General features: G+C 39.1%; 1 protein-coding gene across 3 annotated transcripts in view; it reads right to left on the bottom strand.

The window, feature by feature from the left end:
* Nucleotides 1-14978, bottom strand: part of ZPBP (zona pellucida binding protein) — a 45176-nt gene that overhangs the window by 29837 nt on the left and 361 nt on the right. For all 3 annotated transcript variants that reach the window (XM_058183374.1, XM_058183375.1, XM_058183376.1), the window contains exons 2-3: nt 9696-9758; nt 7053-7178 (exon numbers count right to left, since the gene is read on the bottom strand). In XM_058183374.1, the coding sequence (XP_058039357.1) occupies nt 7053-7178; nt 9696-9758 (189 nt within the window). The remainder of the gene's footprint in view (nt 1-7052; nt 7179-9695; nt 9759-14978) is intronic.

Genomic DNA, 14978 nt, shown 5'->3' with positions numbered 1-14978 from the left:
ATTGTTTCACAGTAGTAAGAGCAAAGTAGCACTTCCAAATCTAGAATGGAAAGGATCCAGCTAAATTGTTTCTCCTAGGAGTTTCAGGATCACCAACATTATTGCTTGCTCCACTGATACAATTAAATATGGAATATTGGTTTTAATATCCTATGGGTCAGAAGACTGGAGATAAGCAGTGAAATGTTTCAAACCAAACAAGCAGTCCAGTTGCCATGATTCAATTCTCAGGATCATTATCCATTGTTAAAATTAAATAACAAGATACATCATATTTCTATAAATGAAATACAAGTTTTATTTACTCAAAATTCTCAATAATATTTTTATGAGGATTGTGTGGTCAGGGTTTTGGAATCATAGGTGATTATAGAAAATCACAGCAGATATTATTATAACATCCTAACTCCAATTCTATAAGCAACTCAAATTTTGAACAGAGCATATTTATCTTTAAAGACTAGATTTTTACAATGAAGAGCTAATTTTATTTTTAAACTAGCTAAAGAATAATAATAAATACAAAAGATTAGTTAAAAATATTGTGCAATGATTATTCTTCAATCTAGTAAAATACATTTACTTAAATGAAAAAGTCTATAAATAAAATAAAATAAAAATAAAGAATTCTAAAATATTTCTCTCTCTCTAAATAACACTGCAGTACTTGCCTGACTGACATCCAAAAACCAAACTTGCCAATAATGCTACAATTCATTCTGGGATAATAAAATCAAGCTGTTTGCCTTGTCTTGCTACACTGAAGAATTCAATTAAACAGTATGGTACTATTCATTCACCTCAGCAACACATTTATATTACTTATTCTCATATAAACTACCTTTACAGTGAGAAACATATCCAATAAGTATTGCCCAGTTTCCTCTTTTATGGCCATTTGTCCTTTGTCTGAATAATGACAACCGAGATATATAATTAAAAACAAGTCCTATTTCAGTTGAACATTTCAAGTGACTGAAAATGTGTAAGCAAAAGAAGAAATGGAGGAATGAAAAGGGTTTATTTTATTTTAAATATTTAAATGCACGTTTATAATGAAATTATAAACTATCTGTTCCTCAGATAGCTGGCTGTGAATCCCTCCTTGTGAAGTGGGGCCACCGGAATCAGCTGGGGCTGTTGATCACGTACCTGGCTCCTTGCTGCGTGACTACAGCCCTGCCTGAACTGCTAGAGGTGCTTGCTGGCGTGGCGGTTGAGATCCCCAGACTATTGGTCTTGGGGGATTTCAACCTGCCATCTGCCGGCTTGTCGTCGACGGTGGTTCAGGAGTTCCAGGCCTCCATGACGGCCTTGGACCTGATTCAAGTAACTGATGGCCCTACACACATTGGGGGAGGCGCGCTAGACTTGATTTTTATCTCTGGTCAGTGGGTAAATGATCTGGATTTAGGAGATTTAGTGAAAGAACCGGTGTCATGGTCAGATCATTTTCTTCTTCGCCTAGACTTTCAGACCGCCGCTCACCACCGCAGGGAGACGGAGCCAATGCGTTGTTTTTTTTTGTTTACATTTATACCCCGCCCTTCTCCGAAGACTCAGGGCGGCTTACAATGTATAGGGCAATAGTCTCATTCTATTTGTATATATTTACAAAGTCAACTTATTGCCCCCCCAACAATCTGGGTCCTCATTTTACCTACCTTATAAAGGATGGAAGGCTGAGTCAACCTTGGGCCGGGCTCGAACCTGCAGTAATTGCAGGCTTTGTGTTCTTAATAACAGGCCTTACCAGGCAGAGCTAAACCGGCCCTGGTTCCGTCCCAGGCGCCTGATGGACCCGGAGAGGTTCCTGACGGAGCTTGGGCCGCTTCCTGAGGATCTTACCCACGGCACGACTGAAGAACTGGTTGCGGCCTGGGAACGGGCCGCGGCTGGGGCTTTGGACCGTGTCGCGCCTTTGCGGCCTCTGACCCGGTGTAGATCTCAATTGGCTCCCTGGTTTTCCGAGGAGCTGAGAGAGATGAAACGCCGGAGAAGACGCCTGGAGAGTGTTTGGAGGTCTAGCCGTTCCGAGGCTGATCGGACACTAGTGAGGTCCTTTACTAGGACCTACCTAGTGGCAATGAGGGAGGCGGTTGCCTCACGTTTCCACCCTCATTGCATCGGCAGATAACCGCCCGGCCGCCCTGTTTCGGGTGACCCGTTCCCTCCTCCATCAAGAGGGACGGGATGACCCCTTACAGGGACGAGCTGAGGAGTTTAACGGTTATCTATACGATAAAATCGTTCAGCTTCGGGATAGTTTGGACCAAGATTGCGATGATCCAGCCGAGACGACAGAGACACGTCTTGTTGAGGTTATCTGGGATGAGTTTGATTCTGTGGCTCCCGAGGACATGGACAGGTTGCTGGGGAGATTACATGCAACTACATGTTTACTGGACCCGTGCCCTTCCTGGTTAGTGCTGGCTGCTCAGGAAGTGACACGAGGCTGGCTCCAGGGGATTATAAATGCTTCTTTGATGGAAGGGGTTTTCCCCGCCGCCTTGAAGGAGGCGGTGGTGAGACCTCTCCTCAAGAAGCCTTCCCTGGACCCAGCTATTTTGAGTAATTATCGCCCAGTTCCAACCTTCGCTTTGTGGCGAAGGTTGTAGAGAGTGTGGTTGCATGGCAGCTCCCCGGCACCTGGAGGAAACTGTCTATCTGGACCTGCTCCAGTCCGGCTTCCGACCCGGTTATAGCACGGAGACGGCTTTGGTCGCGTTGGTGGATGACCTCTGAGGGCCAGGGACAGGTTGCTCCTCTGCCTTGGTCCTATTAGATCTCTCAGCGGCTTTCGATACCATCGACCATGGTATCCTGCTGCGCCGGTTGGAGGGATTGGGAGTGGGGGCACCGCATCGGTGGTTCTCCTCCTATCTCTCTGACCGGTCGCAGACGGTGTTGACAGGGGGCAGAGGTCGCCCCGAGGCGCCTCACTTGTGGGGTGCCTCAGGGTCGATTCTCTCGCCCACCCTGTTCAACATCTATATGAAGCCGCTGGGTGAGGTCATCAGTGGTTTCGGGTGAGTTATCATCTGTACGCTGATGATACTCAGCTGTACTTTTCCACCCGGACCACCCCAACGAAGCGGTCAAGTGCTGTCCCGGTGCCTGGAAGCTGTACGGGTCTGGATGGGGAGAAACAGACTCAAGCTCAATCCTCCAAGACGGAGTGGCTGTGGATGCCGGCATCCGGTACAGTCAGCTGCATCCGCAGCTGACTGTTGGGGGCGAGTTAGTGGCCCCAAAGGAGGTGGTTCGCAACTTGGGCGCCCTCCTGGATGGACGGCTGTCTTTGATGAACACCTGGCGGCCGCCGCCAGGAGGGCCTTTACCAGGTTCGCTTGGTTCGCCAGTTGCGCCCTTCCTTGATCGGGATGCCTTATGCACGGTCACCACGCCTGGTTACGCCTAGGCTGGATTATTGCAATGCTCTCTACATGGGGCTGCCCTTGAGGTGCACCCGGAGGCTGCAGTTAGTCCAGAATGCGGCTGCGCGAGTAGTAACGGAGCCGCCGTGGCTCCCACGTGACATCGCTGCTCCGTAGCTTGCACTGGCTTCCTGTGGTCTTCGGGTGCGCTTCAAGATTTTGGTAACTATCTTTAAAGCGCCCATGGCTTAGGACCCGGTACTTACGAGACCGCCTGCTGTTACCTTTGCCTCCCACCGACCCGTGCGCTCGCACAGAGAGGGTCTCCTCAGGGTGCCGCCCGCCAAACAGTGTCGGCTGGCGGCCCCAGGAGTAGGGCCTTCTCTGTGGGGGCAGTGACGCCTGGAACGAACTTCCCCGGCCCGCGCCAAGTGCCTGATCTTCGACCTTCCGTCGTGAGCTCAAAACATATTTATTCATTAAAGCGGGACTGGCATAATTAGTGATGTATTTTAATTGGGTTTTTTAATATTTTTTAACTTCTTAATTTAAATTTTAATAATCAGCCTTTAAAATTTGCTCTTTTTAATTGTTGTTCTAAATTGTATACATTTTTGTTTTACTTTGGCTGTACACCGCCCTGAGTCCTTCGGGAGAAGGGCGGTATAAAAATTTAATAAATAAATAAATAAATAAATAAATAAATTATATTTAAAGTTATTTCCAACATCAACAGAATAATAAATAAACTACAGGAAAGTCAGTTGAAGTTACAAAACTAGTGGAAGCAGCAATAAAACAGTAGCTATCACTGATTACTTTAAAGGTGGTACAATCTAAAATGTCAGCTAAATTATAAAATTAGTGTTGACAGCCAAACTTCCCATGTCACTCACTACCTACTGGTAAGTTTTTAATGCAAGGGCACATAGAAATAAAGCTCTATATAGAGAGAAATATTTAATTCTAGGCTACTTCATTAAAAAAAAACTAGCATAGAAGAACAGCCATTTATTTTTTTATACTTGAAAGTGAGCTCTTTGGACAGTGCCAGAACAATGGAAATTTTGTAAAAATGTTTTCAATTAACTGTTTGCTTCTACTTCATAAAATTCTTTTCACTTCAGACTAGTGATGCTTGGACATTTTTAACAATGGATTCAATAAATTAGATCCTCAATGGGGTGCTTCCTCTGTTACTTTTTAATTTATTTATACTAGTTCATCCAATATTACAATAATTATCCATTGTCATGTATTTAGAGAACCTACAGTTCTACAAAGAGAGCCAGGAGCTTACATCAACCCAATGTCTGATTTTTTCAACATAGATCACCCTGTTCTTGAATGGCTGGGTGGACTGGACATTAACATTTGAACTACTGTAAGTCCATGTATTTGCCATACACTAAATAAAATAAATAAATACAATAATTAATCTGAGATACTAGAACAGCACAATATTAAGATGGTCTCCATGCTTAGGGGAAGACCATTGAAAACACATCCTGTAGTCTAGACCTATCTTAATAGTGAGTTGTCTATTTAGAATAAAAGAGTTGGAAGGGACCTTGGAGGTCTTCTAGTCCAACCCCCTGCTTAGGCAAGAAACCTTACACCACTTCAGACAAATGGTTATCCAACATCTTCTTAAAAATGTCTATTGTTGGCACAATCACAACTTCTGAAGACAAGTTGTTCCACTGATTAATTGTTCTAACTGTCAGGAAATTTAGTTCTAAGTAGCTTCTCTCCTTGATTAGTTTCCAGTCATTGTTTCTTGTCCTACCCTCAGGTGTTTGGAGAATAGCTTGACTCCCTCTTCTTTGTGGCAGCCCCTGAGATATTAGAACACTGCTATCATGTCTCCCCAATCACTTTTTTCATTAAGCTAAATACACCCAGTTCCTGCAACAGTTCATCATATGTTTTAGTCTCCAGTCCCCTAATCATCTTTGTTGCTCTTCTCTGCACTTTCTAGAGTCTATTTCATCAGGATTCATGCATAGATGCTAGTTTTGAAGATGATATCACTTTCTTATTCCTCCCTCCATTTTTTTATTATTGGCTGATTAGTTATGATTAAATCTTTATTCTCATTGTCAATCCATGAAACTCGTATGTCGTTATAAGTGGCAGGCAAGTAGCATTGGTGACAAGGGATGATCCTGGATTTCTTGGCTTCTCATTTACTTAAATGAGTTCTTTCCCTGCTTTGCTCATCAAGATCAACTATCTGTTGTACCCCAATTGTAATCCTTCTACAAAAAGTAGACTATAGTATTCTTGTTCCTCTTGCCTACTTCCTGTATTAAAGTGTGCAGGTCCTATCCAGTTCTCATCCAGAGTAAATAGTACAGAGCTGCAATCTTTTTCTCCTTCCAAACGTAACATTTATCATATACTTATGCCCAAGGAATTCAGATATGTGGCAGGGGGCCCCTGCAAAGAATATGGCCTGGTGGGCACTGGTGCATGTATATATTGCAAATTCAGCAGAGCCAATTCTGGCCTTTATCTCGAAAATATTTTGTTGATCTCACCAAAGTTTACTCTGATAGTGCTATGATTAAAGGCCATAAGATTAAATGTAGAGGTAGTTTTGAGAAACAACAGAAAAGATTGCATGATTAAAAATCTTATACTTTCATTAAGATGAGATACAATTCTTCAAGCAGAAGCACAAGTGTAAAGGAGCAAGACAATATAAGTTAAATCCTATCTATATGAATAATAACTTTCTCTTGGATATAAATAGAAGAACATAACTCTTTTATCTACGGAATGTCTCTTATTTTTTTGAGGAAATTTGGGAGTTTGAACTTCAAAATCTGTATCTATAATGGCAACTGGGGACTGAAATTTCCATTGCTAAATGATTTGGTTATAAAGTTGCATTCACATAATTTAGTGATGGCAATGTGTGCAGTCCTGGTTGCCATTATTAATCAAAAACTATAGTAGCTTGGTGAGGCAAGTGGAGAAACCAGCTTAATCTCAAGCAGCTTGCAAGCAAGCTGCAAATCCCAAGCAGCTTGCAAGCAAGTCAGCAAATTGGTAAGAGACCAGCAGTAGGTAGGGAAGGATAAAGGGGCTGCACAAGGGTGATAGGAAGACAAAAACTGGAGGGCATAAGGGTGCATGCGGGTACTCAGGAGTATAAGGGAGATGCAGAGCAAGGATCTTGTTGGATGTGGATGCAAGGATGCATAAATAATCAGTGCAGCACATATGCAGAGAGACTGGGGAAGGGTATGCAGGTGGGGGAGATTTCCTCACTAACTTTCTGGGGAAGCTGACAAGGAAGGTTGCAAATGATGATCATATGACTGAGGGGAGCCACAACTAAGATTGTAAGAGTCAATTGCCAAGCATCCAGATTATGATCCCAAGATCATGAGGGTGTCCAGATGGCCAGAATTCAAGAATTGGTTGTAATCATCATTCATTCAGCACTTTCATTACTTTGAATGGTCACTAAATGAATGTTTGTAAGTCAAGAACTGCCCAGAATTGTTAAAAACAATTAGTTTGGTTTATCTGTTTTTAATAAGTAAAATTAAATTAAGATCCTTAGATTTAGCTTAATACAAGAGAGTACATATAAATTGACATTCTGTTCTTTTTTAGATGAAAAACAGGAAAACATTATTAAGCAATACTGGAGGAAAATACCTGTAACCAAATCACCACTTGGTCCATGCCATTCAAATATCGGGTCGATCAATTCTAAATTTCTCAGATGATTTGTTAAACACAGAATATGTGGACTGTTGTGATGCTGCCTGACATAAACTTTGACTGAAAATATAATTTAATTAATATTTGTTAAAAGAAAGTACATTAACAATAAAATGCATTTAAAATAGCAATTATCCAAGTAAAGCAATGCTATCTTCAAGATTTATGCATTTACTCAGAAGTAAATCTAATTAATTTCAAGATTTGTTTGTAAGTAGTTTAGGATGACATGAAATAGATTTAATTGGCATACATGACAGAATGCATGTGTTCAGACTTTCAGATATAGGATGTCTTTATTATAAATATATTTATTATAAATTTATTATAAATATATTATAAATATATATATAAAGTTATATCTTTACTTATGGCATCTCAATAATTAAATGTTACATTAAAAAATAAAGACTGTCCTTTGCTCACATTCATTCTCTAGAAGATTGATAGACAAACCAGGATTCACATTTTTAGCAATAGTAGGCTGTGATCTATCCTATATTGTTTTTATCTTACCAAGAAGTAAGCTGTGCTCTTCTTTGTCAGACTTCATTGAAGTCTAAGTAGAGTAGATCCACACCATTTCCTTGATCTATTAATTTAGTCACTTTAGCAAAGACAATAAAGCATAATCTGTTTTTAACAAATCCAGACTGTTTCTAGTAAACACCTTTTTCATTTGTAGGTACTCACAATTCCTAGGTGTTTGCAAATCCATTGCTTATCTTTTCTAGAATTTCCCCAGGTATTAATGTCAAGCTGATTTGTCTGTAGTTTCCTGGTTTCACTTTTTTCCCTTTTGAAAATTGCATATCAGCTCCTTTCCAATCTCTGGCAGTTCCTCTATGCTCCAGGACCTTTAAATGATTTTGTTCAGTAGTTCGGAGATCATATCATTTGGCTTTTTCAGAATCTTTGGATGTAAACCAACTAGTCCTAACAATTTAAACTCATCTAAAATGGATAGGTAAGATATTCTATTAATAACTTTTCCCTATTTTGATCAGCATTCCTTTATCCCAATAGCGGGTTGATCATTTCCTTGACTTTCTTCTTATTCCTTACATATTAAAAGAAACTTTTTTTTGTTATTTTTGGCATTTGTTGCAAGTCTTACTTCTTTCTGAGTCCTAGCTTTCCTGACTCCACCCTTGCAGATTCAGGCTATTTATTGTTATTCTTTTCTTAGTATGAGCTCCTCTTTCCATTTTATACTTCTTTTTCTACTTCAGTTTGTCAGAGAACTCCTCGTTGAACCACGTTGGTTTCATCTGGTCTCTTGCTTTTTTTCCCTCTGTGGTGCTTCATTTGATTTGGCTTTTTAAATCTTATTTTTCAGTGTTTTCCAATGTTGAATTGCTTTTCCCTTTAGGATTTCCATCAACGGAATTCTTCCTAAACCTCTTAGTTTGTTGAAGTCAACTCTCTTGAAATCTAAAACACTCCTTTGACATTTCAACCCTATTAGTTAAGGACTGAGTTCAGTCTAACTGACCCTCGTTTCTTCCTTTGCCATTTGAATGATGAAATTGTCAACTCGGCTCATCGGGAACCTGTTTGATCTCCCACTTGCTGCAGAATTTGTCTCGCAATTAACGTCCCTCACTACTATAATGGTGTATTTCCTACACACCAGCTAACCGACTAACCAAAAATTCATCTATTTCCTCTGCTTGGTTGGGTGGCCAGTTAAGTATACACCTATAGCAATGTTTTTCTTCTAATATTCACCAGATGCATTCAAGAAGTCTTTCAACCTTGGTATTGTGTATATCTGTAGAGATCTGGAGATTTCTTACTTACAGTGCATCTGCTCTTCTTTTTCTTCTTTGCAATCTGTTTCTTATTACAGGTAATCCTCAACCTACAACCATTTAGTGACCGTTCAAAATTACGGCACTGGAAATTGACTCATGATCGTTTTTCACACTTACAATCATTGAACCATCCCCGTGATCACATGATCAAAATGCAGATGCTTGGCTACTGGTTCATATTTATGACAGTAGTGTCCTGGGGTCATGTAATTACTTTTTGCAACCTTGTGAAAAGTAAAGTCAATGGGGAAGCCAGAGTCACTTAATAACCGTGTTACTAATTTAATAACAACAGTGATTCACTTAACAACTGTGATAAGAAGGGTCATAAAATGGGGCAAAATTAACTTAACAACTGTCTTGCTTAGCAATAGAAATTTGGGGCTCAGTTGTAGTTGTAAGTCGAGGACTACCTGTACATCTAAATGGCGATCAATGAACTATTAATTATGTTAATTATGATAAATAAGTTTAAAAAAAACAGGAAAAGAAGCCAACTATATAAATCAGGATTTTATATGGTGACATCTTTAGTTTAACCATTAACTAGTCAGTTGATGTTAGTTTAAGACAACTTGTGTTTTCTTGATTTGTTTCACTTCTCATAGAAAGTAATGAAAGAGAGTAAAGGACTAGTGTTAACATTCCTGAAGCATGAACTTTTTAAAGGCAAAATATGAACATGTGAATAGAGCCAATGCTGAAAACCTCTCCAAAATTTCAAATTTGTTTGAAAGAATGTAGAGTATTTAATATATACCTGGTAAATTTGTTGATCCTACAACTTTCGGTACATTATGATTTATTCTGGTAGAAGAATGAACTGTCAAAAAAGAAAAAAAAATAGTATAAATTCAAATTTAGAAAAATAACTAAGACACAAATGACTATTGATTAATCAGAAAAAAATAACAGATCAAAGCAACCACAACCACTTTATACATAATTTCAATAATACAGAATGAAGTGGCCATATTCAAACAATAATTCAAAACCTTTAAAAATATATGAAGTAACTAGCAGATGTGATCTCAGAACCACTGAACTATATCTTTCAAAAATCCTGGGGCATCACAGAACTGCCAGAGGATTGGAAAAGAACTGATGTAGTTGCCATCTTCAAAAAAGGAAAAAATATGTATATGATATGTATATAAGAACAAAGTAGCAAATAGTAATTGTATTTGTTGTTATGGAAAGAATCTGTACAGGTATATCAAGACCAGGATGGTCACACTGTGTTCAATGTTTTTAATGTTTATTAAATAAAAAACTTTTTTTTTAAAAAAACAAAAATAATAGATTCAGAAAACTACAGACCTATCAGCCTGACCCCAATACCTGGGAAGATTCTGAAAAAGATAAGCAATGAATCAGCAAACACCTAGAGGCAAACAGTCATAACCAAAAGCCAAAATGAGTTTGTCAAAAATAGATTATGCCAGACAAATCTTACTGCAGTCTTTGACAAAATGACAAAATTAGTGAACCAGAGGAACTCTGCGGATGTAATTTATTTCAATAAGACATTTGATAGACAACAACTTACTACCTGATAAGATAGAAAAATGTTAGACAGCTTCACCCCCAGATGGACTCGTAACTGGCTAACCAACCGCACTCAACGTGTAGTCCTCAATGAAATGCATCTACATGGAAGGAAGTATGCAGTGGGGTACAACAAGGCCTGGTACCCTTCAATATCTACATCAATGATTAGGATAGGAGACAGATAGGGAACTCATCAAATTTGCAGACAATACCAAGCTGGTAAGAATAGCCAACGCTCCAGAAGATAGGCTTAAGATACAGAAGGATCTTGACAAACTCAAACGTTGGGTGCTATCTAATAAAATGAAATTCAATAGTGAAAAAAGGATTACGGGTGACATGATAACAGTGTTCCAATATCTCAGGGGTTGTCACAAAGAAGAGGGAATAAATATATTCTCTGAAGCACCTGAAGAAGCAATGGATGGAAACTAAACAAGGAGAGAAGCAACCAGAATAAAGGAGAAATTTCCTGACAGTTAGAACAATTAATCAGTGAACAATTTGTCTTCAGAAATTGTGAATGCTCCAACATTGAAGCTTTTAGAAAGAAACTGGACAACCATTTGTCTGATATGGTATGGGGTTGAACTATAAGACCTACAAGGTCCCTTCCATTTGATAAAGTAGACCATAACCTACTACTTGATAAGATAGAAAAATGTGGGTTAGATAGCATCATCACCAGATGGATTCGTAACTGGCTGACCAACCATACTCAACGTGTAGTCCTCAATAGAACTGCATCTACATGGAGGAAAGTATGCAGTGAGGTACACCAAGGCTCTGTTTTGGCCCAGTACTCTTCAATATATGCACCAATGATTTGAATGGAGATAGATAGATGAGATAGATAGGGAACTTATCAAATTTGCAGATGATACCAAGCTGGCAAGAATAGCCAACACTCCAGAAGATAGGCTTAAGATACAAAAGGATCTTGACAAACTCGAACGTTGGGTGCTAGCTAACAAAATGAAATTCAATGGTGAAAAAAGTTAAGGTTCTACATTTAGGCAAGAAAAACAAAACACACAGGTACAGAATATGTGGTATCTCACTCAATAGTAGTAACTGTGAGAGGGATCTTGGAGTCCTAGTGGACAATCATTTAAATTTGAGCCAGCAGAGTGCTGCAGCTGCCAAAAAATCCAAAACAGTTCTAGGCTGCATAAATAGAGGGATAGAATCAACATCACGTGAAGTATTAATATCCTTTATAGTGCTTTGGTAAGGCCACACTTGGAATACTGCATCCAGTTTTGGTTGCCACAATGTAAAAAAGAAATTGAGACTCTAGAAAGCATGCAGAGAAGAGCAAGAAAGATGATTAGGAGACTGGAAGCTAAAACGTATAAAGAATGGTTGCTGAAATTGGGTATGTCTAGTGTGAAGAAAAGAAGGACTAAGGGTGACATGATAGCAGTTCCAGTATCTCAGGGGCTACTACAAAGAAGAGGGAGTCAAGCTATTCTCCAAAGCACCTGAAGGCAGGACAAGAAGCAATAGGTGGAAACTAATCAAGAACAAAAGCAACCTAGAACTAAGGAGAAATTCCCTGACAGTTAGAACAATTAATCAATGGAACAACTTGCTTCCAGAAGTAGTAAATGTTCCAACACTGGAAGTTTTTAAGAAGAGATTGGATAACCATTTGTCTGAAGTGCTATAGGGCAGTGATGGCGAACCTTTTAGAGACCGAGTGCCCAAATTGTAACCCAAAACCCACTTATTTATTGCAAAGCGCCAACATGGCAATTTAATCTGAATACTGAGATTTTAGTTTAGAAAAAAAACAATTCATTCATTAACATCTTTTGTCTTAAAAAAACACAATAACAGCGCTTTCAATGATATAAACAACTTTTGATATTTACAATTTCAGGCCCATCTCAACCATAATTGTATTTAATTATGTTTTTACAATTCTGAACTGTCCATCTCCCTCAAAGAGGGTATCTTGTTGACGGCAGCTCTGTTCCCAAATACATTTGGGCAACATTAATAGAGGATTTGGCAGGCTGTGTTAACAGCTTCATCAAACCTGTCTTAAGAAACACAACCTACCACAAATCCTATTGTGCCTTAGTATGAAGTTTGATCCCAATCTAGAACTTGCATCAATGAATATGTAACTTACTTTATTTATTTATTTATTTATTTATTTATTTATTTATTTATTTATTTATTTATTTATTTATTTATTATTTCGACTTTTATACCGCCCTTCTCCCGAATGACTCAGGGTGGTTTACAGCCAAGTAAAAAACAACAATACAAAAGTTAAGAACAATTTTAAAAAACTAATTTTAAATTGGCCGAACTGTAAAAATTTGCTAAATCCCATTAAAAACTAATTAAAACTATTAAAAAACTAAGGCTAATCCTGCTCGATGAAATAAAAGGGTCTTCAGCTCACGCCGGAAGGTTCAGAGGTCAGAGAGTTGGCGCAACGTTGGAGGTAGTTCGTTCCAGAGGGCTGGGGCCCCCACAGAGAAGGCCCTCCCCCTGGCGGTCGCCAGCCGACACTGTCTGGCCGACGGCACCCTGAGGAGACCCTCTCTATGGGAGCGCACTGGTCGATGGGAGACCACCGATGGCAGCAGGCGGTCCCGTAAGTATCCTGGTCCTAAGCCATTTCATAGTTTGCATAACTGATTTGCTCAAAGTAGTCAAATCTGTTGACTTTGCAAAGCCAAAAAGTCCCGTTATAACAGTGTTACATGGATGAGGCTTGTAGTTGTATGTATTTACAAATTAAATCAGTAGCCAAATTAAAGAGTTAATTCAGGACCTGGCCAAGTGAGGGCTCTCTACCGCACTGCCTGACGGGCCCGAGACCTCAGTGCCACCAGTCCACCGCAGAGAAAAGCTCCAGTTCTTTCTAACTGAGTGCTTCACGTTAGTCTTTCCTTGCTTCTTTTCCTCCAGGGGTGGAGAGCTCGGGAAGGGGATTGGGGCAGCCCCAGTGGGATCAGGCATCTCACAGGGCAGCCTAGAGGCAGGGTCCTCACCCTGACAGAAAGTGAGGAGGGGGAGAGAAGAGCCTGACAGAGCTGGAGCTAAAGAAGGAGAGACCGATGTTTACAGAGGGCAGGTCCTTTGCAACTTTACAGGTTTCTTTGACCCGCTGTAAACATCTATGGGCACACGCGCCATAGCCAGCTGCTCTTCTGGTTTCTGGAGCAAATGCGCACTGGCCAGTTGGTCTTCAGGTTTCCAGTGCTCTGGCACATGTGAAGACCAGCTGGCCGGCATGCATGCGTGCGCCAAAAACTCAAAGACCAAGTGGCTGGGATGCACACGCTTGGCATTACAGCATGTCCTAAATATTGATCTTCATCCCATTCAATATTTAGTTTAAAGTCCTTTAGATAAGCTGAGCCAGTTAGAAGTTTGAAAGTTTGATAACCAAACTAGAGCCAAACATTCTGGAAACTGAAAATAAGTGGATTCTAGAAAGCACTACTAACAATAAAATTGGAAGACTTAGAAAAATAGGGGAACACTATTTATAATCTTATAAGATGATGCAATTAAAGCCTGATAAAGTTATATATAATTTGCAAGCCAAATATGGATAACATGACAAAGCTCAATAGACTGAAAAGAAACTAATCTTCTCACATCTCATGGGTCTTATTTCTAAGTTTTAAACTACAGTACACTTTTCTGAATAGAAAATAATTACAATGCATAGCCACAAGGTGGAGTCATACAACCATTAATATTTAAATAAGTAAAAATATAATAAATTACAGCAATTCTAAACATTCAGTTTTCCTAGAACTGTTTTCAATTATAAAATCTGGAAAATATGTACATTCTAATACAATATTTTTTCTCAGATAAAAATGAAAGTCCATTTATTTTGTTCTTTCAATTAATTCATTTGCTCAAATGCATTTTAGAATCCTGTTTGAAAGTCTTGAAATAAATGTTACTTTTATTTGTCTAATAAAAAATAGTAATTATTCCAAATAACTTTATTCTTTAGTTTTACTTTCATATCCTTTTGGAAAATTACAAAAGAAAACTATTAGAAAACAGTTTGCAAGATCATTATAGTAGCAGATAGAAATTTGCATAAATTTCTGAGTGATTTATGACTGAACTAAGTCATTTTAGTAACTGCAGCAACTGACACACTTTGCCAAAATTGTTTGTTGAAACAAAAAAAGGTTGACCAGAAAACTAGGAAGTAATGAAGTCTATATGCTTACATTTAGTACCTAAATGAATCCTGGGGCTGAAATTTATTAAAGATAATGAAATTAATAATATAATGAATAATGATAATTTGGCAAAAACTGGTTTATTCATACGGAAACCATACGGTACTAGCCCAGGAAGCATAGATTGGAAGTCAGGATGCTAACTGACCAGCTACAAACGCTGTCTTTCCTATGAGAATCATTACTATGGATTTGCTTGCCAGTTATACTCCTCAGTCTAAAGACGATCAAGCCAATCAAGCATATAGTATTTTCCG

This window comes from Ahaetulla prasina, chromosome 4 (genome assembly GCF_028640845.1).
Source record: "Ahaetulla prasina isolate Xishuangbanna chromosome 4, ASM2864084v1, whole genome shotgun sequence".
Taxonomy (NCBI): domain Eukaryota; kingdom Metazoa; phylum Chordata; class Lepidosauria; order Squamata; family Colubridae; genus Ahaetulla; species Ahaetulla prasina.
This window is presented reverse-complemented; position numbering and strand designations above follow the sequence as displayed.